The 17,911-nt window shown below is 45.0% G+C and overlaps 1 protein-coding gene across 1 annotated transcript in view; it reads left to right on the top strand.

The window, feature by feature from the left end:
* The window catches only part of LOC150064652 (unconventional myosin-X-like), a 101,268-nt gene that overhangs the window by 80,889 nt on the left and 2,468 nt on the right, over positions 1–17,911 (top strand). Inside the window, exon 4 of the mRNA XM_090332106.1 lies at positions 9,245–9,432. Coding sequence (XP_090188232.1) covers positions 9,245–9,432 — 188 coding nt within the window. The remainder of the gene's footprint in view (positions 1–9,244; positions 9,433–17,911) is intronic.

Raw genomic sequence — 17,911 nt, forward strand, 5'->3', positions numbered from 1 at the left:
CAAGCACTCTACCACTAGCCGAACTCCTGGCCTTGATTTTTAACAAAATAAGCTACCATATATAATATAAGCCAGTGTCAGTGGCTCACATCTCTATTTCTAGCTACTTAGGAGACTGAGAATGGAGGGTATCACAGTTTGAAACCAGCCCAGGCAGAAAATCTGCAAGACTCCATCACAGCAGAAGAATCTGGGCCTGATGGCAAGCACCTGTCATCCAAGTTACAACAGGAAATCTGAAGTAGGAGGATCATGTTCCAGGCAGACACCCAAGCAGGAAGTGAGATCCTGTCAAAAATACCCTGGCTAAACAGGGAAGGGGTGTTGCTCAGCAGTAGAGGCCTGCTTAGCAAGTGTGAGGCCCCAGTTTGAACTATCAAAAACAAAATTACCATATCTATTTAAGATATGCAGTGTGGTGTTTTGATATATGTGTAGCAAATTATACCTGCCTTATTGGTGGGAGGCTATCAATTAGGTATTATACTCCTGTGATTGTGTGTGTGTGTGTGTTTTGGTACTGGGGTTTGCACTTAGGACCTTGAGCTCTTTTGCTTAAGACTGTCACTTGAGCCACACCTCCATTTCTGCCTTTTTGGTGGTTTATTGGAGTAAAGAATTTCAGACTTTTCCACGTGGGCTGTCTCTGAGCCCCGATCCTCAGATCTCAGTCTCCTGATTAGCCAGGGTTACAGGCGTGAGCCACCACCACCTGACTCTTTCGCCTTTTGCAAACTTGAGTTGATAGATTCGGAATGGCAGAAATGCAGCAACAGTTCTCCCATCGATTTTTAAGCAATACATGCTACAGCTGTTCCAAATTAATAAAATGGGCAAGGAAGTGTGGTGGGTTTTTTTTGGTGGGGGGTGCGTTGTGTGGAACTTTTCTGACTAGCAAAGTTTTTTTTTTTAATATATTACAAAATAGGATGTACTTTCTATTTCTGAATGATCATCACAAGCGATTTATTCTTGTGGAATCTGGAACCCAGTATGAGGAAGGAAACTGGTACCTGGCCTGGCCGCAGCCTTGGCAGTTGCCGTGAACAGTAATGAACTCTGACTTGATTAAACAAATGCTGTCGTATGGCTCTGAAGATTTTTTTGACTCTGTCATGAGTTCACTTGATGTTAGGCTGCTCTTTCTCCACCTGCCATTTTCACTTGTGTTACACGTGCTGCAAACAGTATTATTAGGATCCTCTTACACTTTATGATGAAAACTGTGTACGCCAAGGGAGGAGTGGTATATTTAAGATCCAGGAGGATGGATGAGATGTCCTGGATCATCACCTCTGAGAGTTCGAATACTACCATTGGCTCTTCTTGACTACAATGCTATTTTAGCAGGTTGCACTCATAGGCATGGATAGTAGATGGTCTGTGGTACAGATCTTCCACTGGACTGAAGATCCACTGTAATGAGACCACAATCGCACATGGCTTCATAGTAGGAAATGGCAGAATGTATGGACATAAACTAAGATGGCTGTGATATCCCTGTCTGTCTTTATGTGTATGTGTGTGCATACATATGTGCTAGCATTGGGATTTGAACTCAGAGCCTAGGCACTGTTGCTTTGCTTTTCCACTCCAGGATGGTGTTCTACAACTTGAGCCATGTCTCTACTTCCAGCTTTCCGGTGATAAGTTGGAGATATGTGTCATGGACCTTCCTGTCTCAGCTGGCTTTGAAATATGATCCCTAGCTCTCTGCCTCCTAAGTAGCCAGGGTTTACTGGTGTGAGCCACCAGCACTAGGCTTGCAAGTAGAGTCTTCCTGGAACACCACTGTGGATGCAGCCTCTCCTTGACGAAGGCATTGCTCATGACGCACGGTTGTGTTCTGTGAAGGCTTGTGTTCTTCTCACTTGTATGAAGATTGGGTTAATGGAGCTAGACTGTATGGGAATCATAGAGAAAAGGTGAGTCCTGACTGAAGCTCAGGGGATAGATTCTAACCCAAAGGTACCATATACAGGACATGGAGACAAGGGGGCTGAGCAGAGCTCTGCATGTTGGTAGATGGAGGTCTCTGTCCATCCCCAGTTAGGCATCAGAACCCAGTTCCCACTGGGTTCCACCAGCTACGGCTCCTGGGACCTCTTTGGTTCATATACATATATATATTGTAATTAATAGAAGTGTTACATTACATTCGTCAGATAGAAGATGCATTATTTCACAAACATTGCTACCCCTTCTCATGTTGTCCCCATTTCCCACCCCCTCCCCTCATCTTGTTTTCCACCCTTCCCGTTCCTATTTCAAATAACCAAATAAAGTCAATCCCAAGGGGCTGGTATGGTGACTTCCCACATGGCAGTGTCGTGCCACAGTCACTGAGCGTTGTGATATGCCAGCAGACCTTTTGGCCATGGATGTCAGCTGATGTTGTTTGGGTGGCTCGTACACTTAGTTCTATCATTTAGAATCCTCTGACACTGAAGAAATTTCTGAATGCGGTGACCTACTGTTGTCCATGACGAGGTGAAATAGTAAAACATGTGCATTCCTGTAGACACTTTATTTAACCTCAGTACTGAAGAGAGGTACTGGAAGGGTGGCTTGCCCACCTTTGTCTCCTCCCCTCCCCTCCCTTCCTGGTCCCTTCTCTCCCCTCCCTTCCTCTTCCCAGATTCATGCTGAGATATAGCCACATACCTTGGAGTACTTGGTCTTAGGCAGGTGCAGCTGTTTATTTTACACTTAAGTATCACTTCACCCACAGGACAAGTGTTGGGAGGGAAGAATTAAACCCAAGTCCGAGTTACAGCTATAAGAGCAGATCCTGTGTATGAAGGACTGCCACAGCCTCGAGGGTAGGCAGCCTGGAAGGCATTCCTATTTTTATTTATAACTTAACCTTACAAAGTAGGAAAGAGCCAGGCACTGGTGACTCATGTCTGTAATCCTAGCCACTCAGGAGGCTGCGATCTGAGGATTGTGGTTCAAAGTAGCCGAAGCAGAAGGTCCCTGACATTCTTATTCCCATTAACCAGCTTCTTTCCTTCTCTCTCTCTCTCTCTCTCTCTCTCTCTCTCTCTCTCTCTCTCTCTCTCTCTCTCTCTCTCTCTCTCTCTCTCTCTCTGTGTGTGTGTGTGTGTGTGTGTGTGTGTGTGTGTGTGTGTTATGGGGCTGGCGCTGGGGTTCAACCCAGAGCCCTCTGCATGCCAGTGGAGGAATGCTTTACCACCTGAACATGCCTCCAACTAGTCATTTCATTATGAATGGGACAAGGTTTCATATAAACTTGAAGCAGAAAACTAAAAAGTCAGGTTCTCTCTCCAGACTAATCAGCTACACATCTTACATTTCCCGTACCTTTTTTCTTTCTTTTAATGAAGAGATTTCAGGTGGATGAATTTGGGTTCAAATTAAGCCAGTCTGTTTGAGATCTCTGTTAGTAGAAGGGCATTCATCTGCAGGATGAGTTACTGTTCATGACATAGAGGGTACTTATTAATCATCTGAACTCTAATAAGATTATTTCACCCCTGACAATATGTCTTTTGTTCTCTCTCCCCACCCCCAGCACCAAGTGCCTTCCTATTTCTAGAACATTTTTCTTGAAGCATATCATTGAGGAGCGTTAAAGTACATTTCCAGTGTTGGGCAACAATCCCAGGACTTTTCATCTTGCAAAACCAAACCTCTGTGTACCCCATCCCTCTGTTTCCGGCCTGTTGGCTTTCTCTGTCTGTCTTTGTTTGGAGAATTAAATAACCATCTAAACTGTCAGTTTCAATTTTTTTCAGAGGGTTTTTTTTTTTTTTTAGATTTAGAATATGAATGTCAGGGGCTGGCAGAGTGGCTTGTGCCTGTACACCAGCTATGAAGATTAGGAAGATTGTGGTTTGAAGGCAGCTCATGTAGCATGTGAGTGAGACTCTCACCTCGATCAATAAGCTGGACAGGTAGCCCACACCTGTCACCCCAGGGATACAACAAGTACAAATAGGAAGGCTCCTGCCAGCCAATAAAACACAAGACGCTCCCTAATTGAACAATAACTAAAGCATGAAGTACTGAGGGTGTGCCTTAAGTAGTGCAGAGCCTGCCTAGCAAGAGCAGGGCCCCGAGTTTAATCCCTGAACCCCCCCAGCAAGGAGGCTGGGGGGGATGAATGTTGGTAGGTCGAGCATAAAATGGGTAGGGTCCCACTAGTATTCTCTGTGGTAGAGTCACATGGTGACTTAAGTGCTTGATCTTGCATCTGACAAGGGCACATCTTAGGGGCGGGGTTGGGAGGAGTCAAGGCAAGCCTTGAATTCCAGCAATAAAAGCAGATCCTGGAGCATGAAGGACTGACTGGCACACACTTCAGAGCAGGCAGCCTCGTGCATTCCCTTACTAATAACTTCCCTTAAAAGATGTGAAGGAGCTTGGAGCCAGGAGCTCATCCCTCCAGCCAAGCTCTTTGCTTGCAGACACGAGCAGTGCCTTGACCAAGCCTCAGCCTTTCTTCTGCAGGCTGCTTGGTGCCAGCCACCTTCTGGGAGTCGTGGGAGGAGTGGATGGCTGGACAGAGCTGAGGTGAGTGACCAAGCAGGTGGCAGAGGCTCCAGCCTCGACTGTCCTCAGTGGGAATGGCATTGTTCAGGCCCAGGGCCAAAGTAAGACCAAAGCTCCTCAAGAAATTGTTCAATTGTGGCAGAGTGCTTGCCTAGCATGTACAAAGACCCGGGTTCACTAGCACAGCGATGTTCATTGCAGCACTATTTACCATAGCAAAGATATGGAGCCAACCCAGCTGCCCCTCAGTTCATGAGTGAATCAACAAGATGTGGTATTTATACACAGTGGAATTCTATGCTGCTGTCAGAAAGAACGACATCGCCCCATTTGTTAGGAAATGGAAAGACTTAGAAAAAATCATATTAAGTGAAGTAAGCCAGACTCAAAGGAACTTAGGCTCAATGGTTTCCCTCATTTGTCATAATCAGTAGAAACCTTGGGCTCTACTAGCAGAGATCTGCAATAGAGCAAAACCTAGATACATAAGGCCATATAGCATGAGGCTAAATGAAAGGACCTCCAGGATATAGAAACAAAAGCCATGTTATCTCTCATCTCTTTTGCTGTCCCTTCGTAATCTCTTACTGTTACAGTATTCTACCTTGTTATCTGATATATTGTATATATGTGTATTTGGTTATTTGAAATTGGATAGGGAAGGGGGGAAAACAAGATGAGGGGCAGGGGTGGGGGGGAGGGAAATGGGGACCAAGACATGAGAAAGGGTATCAATGTTTGTGAAGTAAATGCACCTTCTGTCTGGTGAATATAATGTAACCCTTCTATTAATTACAATAAAAATACATGGAAAAAAATAAAAGCTAAAAAAAAAAAAAGACCCAGGCTGGATTCCTCAGTACCACATACATAGCAAAAGCCAGAAGTGGTGTTGTGACTCAAGTGGTAAAGTGCTAACCTTGAGAAAGCCCAAGAACAGTGCTCAGGCCCGGAGTTTAAGCCCCAAGATGGTGTAAAAAAAAAAAAAAATTGTTCAGTCACTGACACTGTCCTGAAGGACACATGCTGCCCCCTTCAGACCGTTCCCATCAAATCAGGGAAATCAAGGCTTCCTTGTGTACAGCAGTTGGGTCAGCTTTTGAGCCCTATTTTTATGCAAGCCTTCATCCTCGTGTGTGATGGTCAGGGACTGTGTTTGCTTCATGATAATTCACTGGGCTTGACTGACACTTGAGCATGACATCATTACCCTCCTGTGCGGCTTAGTATAGTTGTTGGAAATGTATACAACCCCTAGAGAGAGGGGAGCCATTTTGGTCACTAGCTGTGCATATCATCTTCCAGCTATTAAACCAATTTCCATGACTTTGTCTTTCACACTGTCAGAATGAGTGAATTGTATCCTCAAGGATGATCTGTGGCTGCTGGGGAGCTCCTTCCCCCAAATGGGAACATGGTGGTAAGATTATAGCAGAAAAGAATGCCCTTCAAAGAAAGCTTAAACCAAAAGAAAAGAAAAAAGGAGTGTAGACTTGCTGATGGTTTTATGTTATCAGTGTTTTTAGAAAGAAGGGCTCAGACAAGAGGTTTATCTTGAGTGATTGTTGTTCTTAATGTACTGTTATTGCTTTTCTCCTTTTTGCCCTTATGGTTTAATCTCACGTTGTTACTGTTTCTGACTTCATTACCTGGCATATTGTATATATGTTTATTTATATTATATTATAATTTATATATTATATTATAATATATTATATTATATTTGAAATAGGGAAGGGAAGGGGGGAAACAAGATGATGGGAGGGGATGGGGGGAGGACAATAGGGACAAAACATGAGAAGGGGTATCAATGTGTGAGAAGTAATGAACCTACTACCTGACAAATGTAACCCCTCTATACATTATCCCAACAATAAAATAAAATAAAATTTAAAAAGAAAGAAAGAAGCGGGCTGGGAGTTTAGCTTAGTGGTAGAGTGCTTGCCTAGCATGCACAAAGACCTGGGTTCAATTCTTCAGAACCACATGGTACTGTGGCTCAACTGGTAGAGCTATAGCCTTGAGCAAGCCAAAGGACAGTGCTCAGGCTCTAAGCTCAAGGCCCAGGACTGGCAAAAAAATTAAAAAAAAAAAGAAAGGCTCAGCCTAGAATTTTATCACATTCACACAAATGTCATCCACATTTGACATGTAGAACATCTAAGATACTGGTGAATCTTTTTTTCATTAAAGACACATTAATGGTAGCTGGACATCGCAATACTGAATTATATAAATTAAACGCAGTCATCCACTAACTGCTCTACTGAGCAAAAGGTGGAGTGGAAAGCCCTCAATCAGCCTGCCGTGTTGATGTGGTTGTGTGCTAGCCGCCCTCCTCCTCCTCCTCCTCCTCCTCCTGCTGCTGCTGCTGCTGCTGCTGCTGCAGCTGCTGCAGCTGCTGTGGTTGCTGTGGGTTTTGAGGCTTGAACTCTGCGCCTGGGCATGATCCTCAGATCTCGGCCTCCTGCATAGCTAGGATTACAGGCATGAGCTACTGGCACCCAGTGCTAGCTTTCTTCTGTAGGCTTCCACAGTAGAGTGTTGGTATGGATGGTCTTGACTTCTGTCAAAGTAGAAGTATTTCATTGTAAATGTGAATATGCTTGCCATTTAACAGAATCAGAAGAAACCAGATAGAGAGATAAGGGCTACAAGTGACATCCACGCTTCCATCTTTCTTTCTGGGCAGCTCTTCCTTACCTCCTTTCCTCTGTGCTCTGACAGAGGAAAGTGGGCTTCCTAGAGTCAGCGTTTCTTATGGCTGAACGTTTACTCATAAAAGGACATTGTTTCTTCATTTATTTACTTGCTGGGACTGGGTGCTTGTCCCTTAGCTTTTCACTCAAAATGACACTACCACCTGAGCACAACTCCACTTGTGGATTTTTGGTGATTAATCAGAGATAAGAGTCTCCCAGACTCATCTGCCCTGGATGACTTCCAACGTTGACCCCCAGGTCTCCTCTCCTTTGTGGACTGGATGACAAGCATAAGTCGAGTGTACCTAACTTCATTTATTTTTTGAACTGAGATGAAATTCACTCAATATAAAATTGATCACTTGAAGGTTTGCAATCCAGTGAGATTTGGTTACATTACTGTGTTGTACTGCCAATACCTCTAATTCCAAAATATTTGCATCTCCCCATGTGAAAATCTGGTCCCATTAAGCACATCACTCTCTTACTACCTCCACCCCCACCCCTACCACCACCCCCACCACCCCGCGTCTCTGTTGCTTAGCAACCACTACTTTCTATTTCTGTGGCTTTACTTACTCTAGATCCATGTCTGGTTTCTAAAATTTAGAATGTTGTCAGGCCTCATCCACATTATAGAGTGTTTTGAATTGTGTCAGTTCTTCATTCCTTTTTTTGTGGCTGAATAATATTCCGTTGTGTAGATATTCCACAACTTCTTTATCCATTGATCCAGTGAAGGGCATTTGTTTTGTTTTTCTGGTGTGAATGGTACTGTTGTACACATGACATACAGGTATTTGAGTATTCGCTTTAAGTTTTCTCAGCATAAACCTGTGGGCGCCATTGCTATGGTAATAGCATTTATGTTTTTAATCATTTTGAGTTCAGATTATTTCCAAAACGTACATGTATTACATTCGAAGAGTTGTGTGAAGCATAGGACACTTTGCTCAAAATTCCTGGCAGTTAGTATGACTATAAATGACTACAAATTGTTGGAATATGGTACAGATGTTCTCAGGATGTTAGGACTTTCTGCCTTGCTTGTTTTTTTGTTTTTGTTTGCTTTTGGTTTTTCTCAGCACGACTGTCACACGAATAAATGTAACTGGAGAAGGCTCTGGAATTGGGTTGCCTCTACCATTTCTCAGTGCTGTTGTTGGTTTCACATTTCCTCCCTGTGCTTGTTTCCTCATCTGACCACATGAATACAGTACTAATCCAAACTTCTTTGGTTGCTGTGTGCCTTAGAATAACGTGAAGACACAATCACTGCAGCCCTGAGTACTTGGGGAGGGAGAGGTCCGGGGAATGACAGTTAAGAAGGTGGCCTGGACTAAAAGAGAGACTCCATATTAGTGAATGGGAACCACACATCACCCCCCCCCCCCCCCCCCCCCCCCCCCCCCCCCGCAATGAGGGGAAACATAAGGGGAAAGACAGAAGCCTGGACCAGCCTGGGCATGAGGCGATGCCTGCCCTGGAATGCCAGTGTGAAAAAGGGGTAGAGATTGGGCTGAAGTAATAGAACACTTGTTTAGCCAGCTTGAGGCTCTGGGTTCAATTCCCAGTACCGCTCAGAGAGAGAGAGGGGAGGGAGAGGGGGAGGGAGAGAGAGAGAGAGATACAGAGAGAGAGAGACAGAGAGAGAGACAGAGGGAGGAGAGAGAGAGATCTAAAGGGCCCCTAATCCATCTGTGTCACTTGCTGAACCACTGGAGCCACAGCTCCACCTTGCTTTTTGGTAGTTAACTGGTGGCAAGAGCCTTGGGGACTTTTCCTGCCCGGGCTGGCACTGAGCCCGGATTCTCAGATCGCAGCCTACGTAGCTAGGATGACAGATAGGTGTGAGCCCCCCGCGCGGCCGCGCTCCCGGGTGCTGCCTTCCGGCCCTGGGCGCCGCGGAGGGCGCACGCCTGGCACCGCGGCCTGTGCGCGGCAAGGGGAGGGCGCGCGGGGACCCGCGGAGGGAGGGCCGGGCCCGCGGTCACGCAGCCTGTCTCCTCTGCCTTGCCTGCCCGCAGACCTACATCGGCTCCATCATCGCCTCGGTGAACCCCTACCGGCCGATCGCCGGCCTGTACGAGCGTGCCACCATGGAGCGCTACAGCCGGCACCACCTGGGCGAGCTGCCGCCGCACATCTTCGCCATCGCCAACGAGTGCTACCGCTGCCTGTGGAGACGCCACGACAGCCAGTGCGTGCTCATCAGGTAAACCGAGCCGGGGCGAGGACCAGGGACCTGGGTGGGCAGGGGCGCCCGGGCTCCGCGCATATGCGCCCTGCCGCGCGGCCCCGGGCCGTGGCACACAGCCAGCCTGGAACCCGCGGGTCGGCTGGAATCCGTGGGCACGGCCTGCTGAGACCCAAGAGCTGACCTGGAGCCACCGGGCTGGCTCGCTGCTCAGAATTTCCGCTCCCTTCTCTCACCCCCCCCCCCATCCATCCATCCATCCATCCATCCATCCATCCATCCATCCATGCATCCGTCCGTCTATCCGTCCATCCATCATCCTCATTTTGTTTCCCCTCCCCACATTTGCTTTTAAAGCTTGGTTGCCAGATTCTTTCAAATTTAAGATGTTCTCTATATGCTAGTGTGCCTGTGTTTTTGAATAATTCTTTTTCTTCTAATTATATGATTATAGAAATAAAAGAGATCTCTCCAGGTTAAGATTTTTCAATAAGAATATGCTTGCTATTAAAAGTCACCTCAAAATTAACCATAGGAAAGGAGCTGTCATGTATACAATATGTCAGTGCCCAAAGGAATGGTTATTTCATTTTTTTTTAATCTGGGGGGCAGCCTATGTTTTTAAACAAATTATCAGGAGTCTCACTAACAAAAACTTTGTTACTGGGAACTGTCATTTCTATTCTAGAGATAGTAACACCCTGGGTGACAACCAGAGCAGAGGCAACAAGTGCCATTTGTAGGGAGGCCTCTAGGGCTTGTCTAAGCACCTCTTTTATTTATCCTTCCAGGCAGCCATTCTTGGAACATGGTGGTTCCTGAGAGCCATAGGACACTGAAGCATCTTTGTGAAAGGTCTCAGTCCAATCTCCCATGGCTTACAATCCTAGCTACACAGGAGGCTTAGATCTGAGGATTATGGTTTAAAAACCAGCCCAGGCAGGAAAATCTGTTTGATTCCACTTAAGCACCAGAAAACGTGAAGTGGTGCTATGGCTCAAAGAGGTAAAGTGCTAGCCTTGAGTGAAAAAGCCCCACAACTGATCCCTTCTTACCCCTCCCCCCAAAAAGAGAAGGTTTTGACTTCTGTTTTAAATGGCTTTCTAGTCCTATCTGTGGCAACAGAAGTATTATTTCCAAAAGAAAAGAAAGTGGGTGAGGATAATAATAATAATTTTTTAAAAAAAGCCTTGTTTCCTAGATTGCCAATTTGTTCGAAGTCAGGCACAGGAGACAGATGGACAGCCATGTGTCATCTTTAGACTTCTGGCCAATCAGGAAGGCCACCTGTGTAGCCCAGTTTAGACAGAGCCACCTGGTTGTGGGTCTGTCCAGGTAACTGGTGCCTGCTGCCACTGCGGGAAGCCAGCTCCATGGAGAAGAACAGATGAGAGGGCTGAGCTGAGCATGCCCAGTCAGTCTTTCTCCCAGCTCTCCACTAAGGAAGCCATCCTGTGAGTGTGGGAGGACACAGGTGCCAGAGGAGGCAAGGAAAATGGACAATGCCCCACACAGAGACATTGGAGAGGTGCTCACGCCATCCCTGTGGTGTCTTGAATGAAAATGGATGAGAAATAATGGCTGACAGATTTTGAAGGATTGTGATGTGCCGGATGCTGTGGCTTTTCAAGCATCAAGTAATGAACCTTTGATGTGGGTACTTATTTAACTATCTACAGGTGCCACACAGAAACAGCCTTGCAGGGTCAGTGTTCCTGTGGGCACCTTTACCCATTGTCCTTGTTGATGGCTCTCTTTTAAAAAAAAATGGAATCACCTGTTTTTGAAGGACTGAATTCATTTAGTCTCTGGAAATGTATGGACAGATGTACTTAATTCTTTTATCACTTCAACAGGCCTAGTGTGTTAGTACATCTACAGAAGCTCTTTCTATTGACTATCAGTGCATTCAGTAAACACAGAGGGACCATGATATTTTTCAGTTCATCAAAGGGAAGCCTTCTGCTTGCTTAAAGTAGCAACAGAGTTTTTAAGAATAACGTGACTTATAAAGACACGTGGATTTTTGTTTTATACCAACTAGGCTGGCCCTGCTTAGATTCCAACACAGGATAAGACTGGGCCGTGTGGCTGTGTAGACTTGTCTTCTAAACCGATGTCTCACTATGTGAATAGTGCTGATCTTCCTTTTTCAGCCTCCCCACTGCTAGGATAACAGGTGTTTGTCACTACACCTGACTTGTGAATTTTTTTAAGACTCCGTACAAAATTTGGAGTTGGTTATTTTCTCAGAAGAATAACAGAAAGAGAACTGTGTTTTAAAAATATTAAATTATTGTCCACATTAGATAGCTGTCACTATTAGTAGCTTGTGTTTATATCTTTCACTGGAAAAACAAAAGCATGAGTAATAGATTGCTAGCTAAGCAGAGCACTTTAGAAAGAAAGCAAAAAAAATAAGCATGGTGTGTGCGTGCGTGCATATGTGTGTGTATGTGTGTGTGTGTGTGTGTGTGTGTGAACGTAGAAAAAGCTTGGGATTTTCATGCTACATACTGTGATATTTGAAAATAAGAGGGTTGGCTGAGGGTCCCCAACAGAAAGCTCCTGAATATAGTGCTTTTTGTGAAACAGTAGCTATAATTTTTTTCTAAATTAACTCAGGAAAAAAAGGGTAAATAATAATTTCTCATCAAAATGTATTTTGTTTTTAATAAATCTTTCTGGCAGGGTTTTTTCTTCTTCCTCTTTTCTTTGGAGAGGAGTTATGAGAATTAAAAGAAAACTGAATTTGCCCCACAACAGACAAAAAAAAAAAGCTGGGGGGGAGGTGGAAAGGAGGAGGAGGAGGAAGAAGAAAACAGAACTGAATTTGAGTAAACATGGCCGGGTCTGGGTTGGTGGCCCTGTTTTGATTTTTCTTAGACTTAATCTGCCTCCTGGTGGACACAACATGAATTACCACTTAAAAATCTTGCAACGTCTTCAGAATCAGAAATTCAACTCTAGTTGCCCAAGTAAAGAAATTGGGAAATAAGCCTATTTAAAAGCAGAATTTTATGGCTTAATTTTCTATCACTTGGCCAGAGTCCCAAGATGTGTGATGGCAGTGCCAAGCTCTAGGCTTCTAATCCATGCCTCTTTCTTTGATCTTGTTTTCAAGATTGTTGCCTTTCAAATTTTTATTTGAATTTTTATTTCAAAGTTGTATTATTTTTTGTGTATGCATAAATAGGAGCTTATGCTGTTACAGTTTAAGATACATAAAATAGAAGTATGTATATATTTAAAACTTAACAAGAATTTTTGTACATCTATCTGATTTTGACCTTGACTTTAGTTTTGCACATATTACATGGGCAAGGTTTAGTTCATCAGTGTGTGTGTGTGTGTGTGTGTGTGTGTGTGTGTGTGTGTGTGTGTATGTGTGTGTGTGTACGTGTGTACTTTTAGGACTTTTAAGAGCCATGAGGTGGTGTCAGAAGATACAAATGCATTCATAGACCTAATGTAGTTTCCTTTTTCTTTCTTTTTCTTTCCTGCCCAGGCTAGCTTCAAACCGAGATCCTCAGATCTCTGCCTCCTGAGTAGCTAGGATTAGAGGCATGAGCCTCTGGTGCCCAGATCTAGTTTCTTTTCTTTGGTATAGTGGTGGTGGTATTAAGTAGGTTTTGAACTCAGGGTGAGAAATTTGCTTTGTGGGCATTCTGCCTCTTGAACCACACCCTCAGCCCTCAATTTAGCTTTTCCCTGAATATTATGAATTGAGTAGCCTCGGTTCTGCTTCGTGAAATAACAGGTCCCCCTGGAAATAGTGGAGCAGAGGGTTTGTCAGATGGGAAGAAGGGAACCTACTGGATTAAAGATAATAGGTTAGTATCAGGGTTTATCAGGTCGTGGGGTATCTTGTTTGTTTGTTTGTTTATCAGCATAGAAGCAAAGGGTACTTCCTTACAGTGGAGGAGTCTCCTGTTTTCAGGAAAACCTAGCCAGTTTCAGTCCACCAACTTCCCTAAATCCTCCATTTGAATATAGATGGGTGTTAAACAAATGGGGGACTCCATTTTGATTTGTTCTGGCCTTGGCCTAGTGCAGAACTCCCATAATTTTGTCTCCCTGTGGGAAAGGCCTGGGGCTAATTGTCTTTGCACCTTGGTGCGCAAGCCTAGGGCCAATAAAAACCCAGCATTCGGCAGCCGTCCATCAGAGAGAATCACTAGGTGTGGCCCATGCTTCTGAATCTTTGCTTGCTTCCTGTGTTTTGGTTTTTCCCTGAACTGGAACAGTTTCTTCTGAGCTGTGTCTTTGATATCCTGGAATGATAATTGGGTGTTTGGTCTTTTCTGTTTCTAGAAGTATGTCTAGTATGGAATGCTGCACACAAGCCTAAATTAGAAAGGCAGAAACAGGACACGTGCCTAGCTCGTGGTCACATAATACACCCCCAGAACACGAGGAGGTGAGGTGAGAGACGAGAAAGGGAACTTGAAATCTTCTGAGCAGCCTCAAGAGTTTTCTATGGGGAAACCTGGGCCTCAGAACTGGTGACTGATTTGCTGAAGGGACTTTAGCTTTTAGCTAAAAGTGCCGGGATTTGAACTTTAGATTCTGTGACGCTGTGCAAGATCACAGCCTTAATTCCTTGAGCCCTAGAAAAGTTTCCCAAGTCTTCTAGCAAACCAAAAAGTGATGTGATTCATAGTTTGAGAAAATCCTGTGACTCAGGGAAATTTGATTCACAGAAAGGGAAATGTTTGAGCATCAAATGCCAACAAAATTAATGTATAAGGGGCCAAAGCGTGCGCGTGCACACACACACGTTAGGTTTTGTGGGTAAGACTGTCACTGAGGATAATGGGTTTGTATCTTTGTAAATACAAAGCCCAAAACAAAAACACATCCAAGAGTTAGGGAATGGAGACAGATTTATTACTGGGTTGGGAATGTCGCGTAGTGGTAGAGTGGTCATCTAGCATGCCTCAAGCCCTAGGTTTGATTCCTCAGTACCATATAAGTAGAAAAACATAGCCAGACATGGCTCAAGTGGCAGAGTGTTAGCCATAAGCAAAATAAGCTAAGGGACAGAGCCCAGGCCCTGAGTTCAAGTCCCAGGACTGGAAAAAAAAAAGATTTATTACCTGCATCAGGAAAGAAGAATATAGAGGTGGTTTTAAAACAGTGCTTCCCTGAATAGAGTAAGATGTTGCTCTTTAAGAAGCCTAACATTCACCTAGGAAAACCCTTTGGGGGTGGGTGTTCCTGCACATGCTCTGTTTATAGTACATGTACACACACACACACATACACACACACACACACACACACACACACGTATTTCTGAGCATACTCAATTGAGGCCTTAGTTCAGAAAGGAAAGATGGCAGACAGTTTTCTGCGCATGCATGCTCAGCCAAAGGTCATAGTGCACAGATTCAAAGGATGAAAGGTAGGACAGGAGCACTTCTAGGCATGCTCAGTTTGTTTTTCTGTTGTTTTGTTTTTCTGAACAGTTTGAGCTGAAATAGATGGAAAAGAGACTTTGAAATTACATGAATAAGGTACCTGCCATACCTAGCGGCTTGACGTACCTTTCCTTGTATAACTTTTCTTGCAGCTCAAAAGCACTCAAAGACAAAATGTAAATAGTTGTGGTAGACCAGCTTCCAACAAAACTTGATTTATAAACACAGGCAGCAGGTAGACTCTAAGGGTCTTAATTTTTGCCTGGATCTAAAAAGCTGCCAGTAAATAATGCACAGTGGTAGAAGACAAGCACGCTAGTGCGGGTAGGGTGTAGCACCTTTCCTTTCCAGCGCTTCTCCCCTGCCTTTCTGAAGATGCCAAGCTGTTTCTGAGTTCTTGATTGTTCCTCCTCTATAATGAATACCATTTTCATTCAGAAATTTCTAGTATGATCCTTTGCTCCATCTTAGTAAAAGCTGTAAATCTGGTTCTGGACTCTGTAACCTATCCCTTTTCCAGCAAGCTGTCCCTCTTCTTTGTTCAAAGCAATCTGGCTGTTCATCCTTCTGCATTTCCTCCCATTTCTCTAGCCATTTCTCAGCTCCGTGGTGTGTGTGTGTGTGTGTGTGTGTGTGTGTGTGTGTGTGTGTGTGTGTGTGTGTGTGTATGTGCGCATGTGTGTACATGTGCATACTCATGTGTGTTTGTGCCAGTATTAAGGCTTGAACTCAAGGCCAGGGCACTGTCCCTTAGCCTTATCACTCAAGGCTGGCTGGTACTCTACCACTTGAGCCCCAGCTCCATTCTGGCTTTTTGATGATTAGAGATAAGAGTCTCACAGACTTTCCAACTGAGCTGGCTTTGTACCCTGATCCTCAGATCTCAGCCTCCTGAGTAGCTAGGATTATAATCATGAGCCACCAGTGCCAGAATTTTTGCAGGGGGTAGGGGAGGATGTTTTGTTTTGTTTTCCATTCCAGTCCTGACACTTGAACTTAGAGCCTGGGTCTGTCTCTGTGCTCAAGGCTAGTGCGTTACCACTCAAACCACAGCAACATGTCTGCCTTTTTTGAGTAGTTTTATTGGAGATAGATTCTTGTGGACTTTCCCACCCAGGCTGGCTTTGAACCCTGATCCTCAGATCTCAGCCTCCTGAGCAGCTAGGATTATAGGTGTGAGCCAGTGGTACCTGGCCTTTAAAAAAAAAACAAACAACAACAACAAAAACTACCTTCTCTTCTAATCTCTCTACATTATAGGGAAGGTAAAAATGTCAGCTTCTTCCCTGTGCTGAAGAAGAAAGAGGTAGGAAAGTTGCGAGTTTCTTCCTCACCCATTTTAGCCAGAGAACTTGTCCCTTTAGACTCGCTTTTCATCTCTCATTCAGTCATCAGCCACTTTTAGGTCTTTATGTCTTCTGGAATGCCCAGAGTTATTGGCATATTTCTTGGAATTTTCTGTTACTCATTTTGTTCATCACTGTCAGATAATCCCTAAGCATGGGGTTGTGCTGGGACCAGGCCTGTAGAGAGGAATGCTAACCCACCCTGTACTAGAAGATCCTGGGTGCTGATAATGGACGTGCCAGCCAACCTGGCCTAGAGTGTGTGTATCTTTTATTATCTCAAATACCCCAAGGCAGAGCAGTGTCTATGTTATGAATTCAGCCACTCCTGCTAGTCTTATCTGTGGTTTTCTTGGCTTTTGCTTTAAGATCTCAAGATAGGCATGGATTCTGGGGCATTTGCTGTCTGCAGGTCTGCCGGTCTCTGTTGTGGGCATGGAGACCTGGCCAGCCGCCCTTGGCACGTTCACCAGATGTTTTCTCTGGGAGGAATCAGGATACCTTCCCAGGCCCGGCCCAGATGCCACACCAGAGGATGGGATGACTGTGGTGGACCTGGACCAGCAGAGAGTCCCTGAGGGCCCAGGGGGTCCAGCCTGGCGCCGGGGATGTCATCTCTGAGTCATTTCCTTCATCACTCACCAGGTCTTCAGCATCACTCCTCTCCTGATAATGCCCGGAGGCTTCCACACCACAGGGCTTCTCTTTAGCACTCTGTGAACCCCACACTGAGGGCCTCTGCTCCTCACCCTCTTGCTCTAACTTTCTTGTGCACTTTGGCCTTGATGCCGCTCCTGTTCTTCCTATATACTACATAAAGAAAACTCTGTGGGCTTTTCCTTACCAATTCTTTCATCTCCATACTTTCTTCTGTAGCCCCGGGACCGTCACGTGTCTCTTGGCTGCTCTCTACTTCTTTCAGGGAAGGTCTTCTCTTAAGGTGACCTTGATGGTCCATTTTCTCTTTCTGCTCGTCTTGTCTTTGGTTTTTCTTTCTTTCTTTCTTTTTTTTTTTTTTGTCTCTTCTTTTTTTGACACTGGGGATCCAACTCAGGACCTTGTACTTGCTAGGCAAGCACTTAGCTACGAAACTACCTCCCAGCCTCTGTTCTTGTCTTTGGTTTTGAACCATTGAGCTTGATTCATCACTGATATTATACAAAGGCTTGGGGTTCTTTTTCTTCACCAAATAAAGAATTATGAGGGGCCCAGGAATGTGGCCTAGTGGTACATTGCTTGCCTGGCATGCACAAAGCCCTGGGTTCGACTCATAGGAACCACATACATAGAATAAGCCGGAAGTGGTGCTGTGGCCCAAGTGGTGGAGCTCTAACCTTGAGAAAGTGCAAGGACAGTGCCCAGGCCCTGAGTTCAAGCCCTAGGACTGGCAAAAAAAAAATTAGAAGAAGAATTGTGAGGCCAGAAAGGTAGAGACAGAAGAGAGTTTATTTGAACAAGAGCGTCAGATGCAGAGGAGCTTCTTGGCCACTGGCACATTGGTGTCCCACTCCACCAGGACTCCTGCCTGGAAGAGCCAGGGAAGTCTGGCCCTCCCACCTCCCAGACAGGAACAGGAAGGGAGGGCAGACTTTTCAAGGCAAGACAGGGAGAAGGCAACCCAGAAGTTGGCAGTCAGCTTGCCGGTCTCGCATTCCCCCATTAGATGGCTTGGGGCAGGCTTGCCTGCTCTGGCATCTGGTTGGCTCATCATCCTACTCAAGGGGCGGA

This window comes from Megascapheus bottae, chromosome 4, assembly GCF_031878675.1.
Source record: "Megascapheus bottae isolate mThoBot1 chromosome 4, mThoBot2.hap1, whole genome shotgun sequence".
NCBI lineage: Eukaryota > Metazoa > Chordata > Mammalia > Rodentia > Geomyidae > Megascapheus > Megascapheus bottae.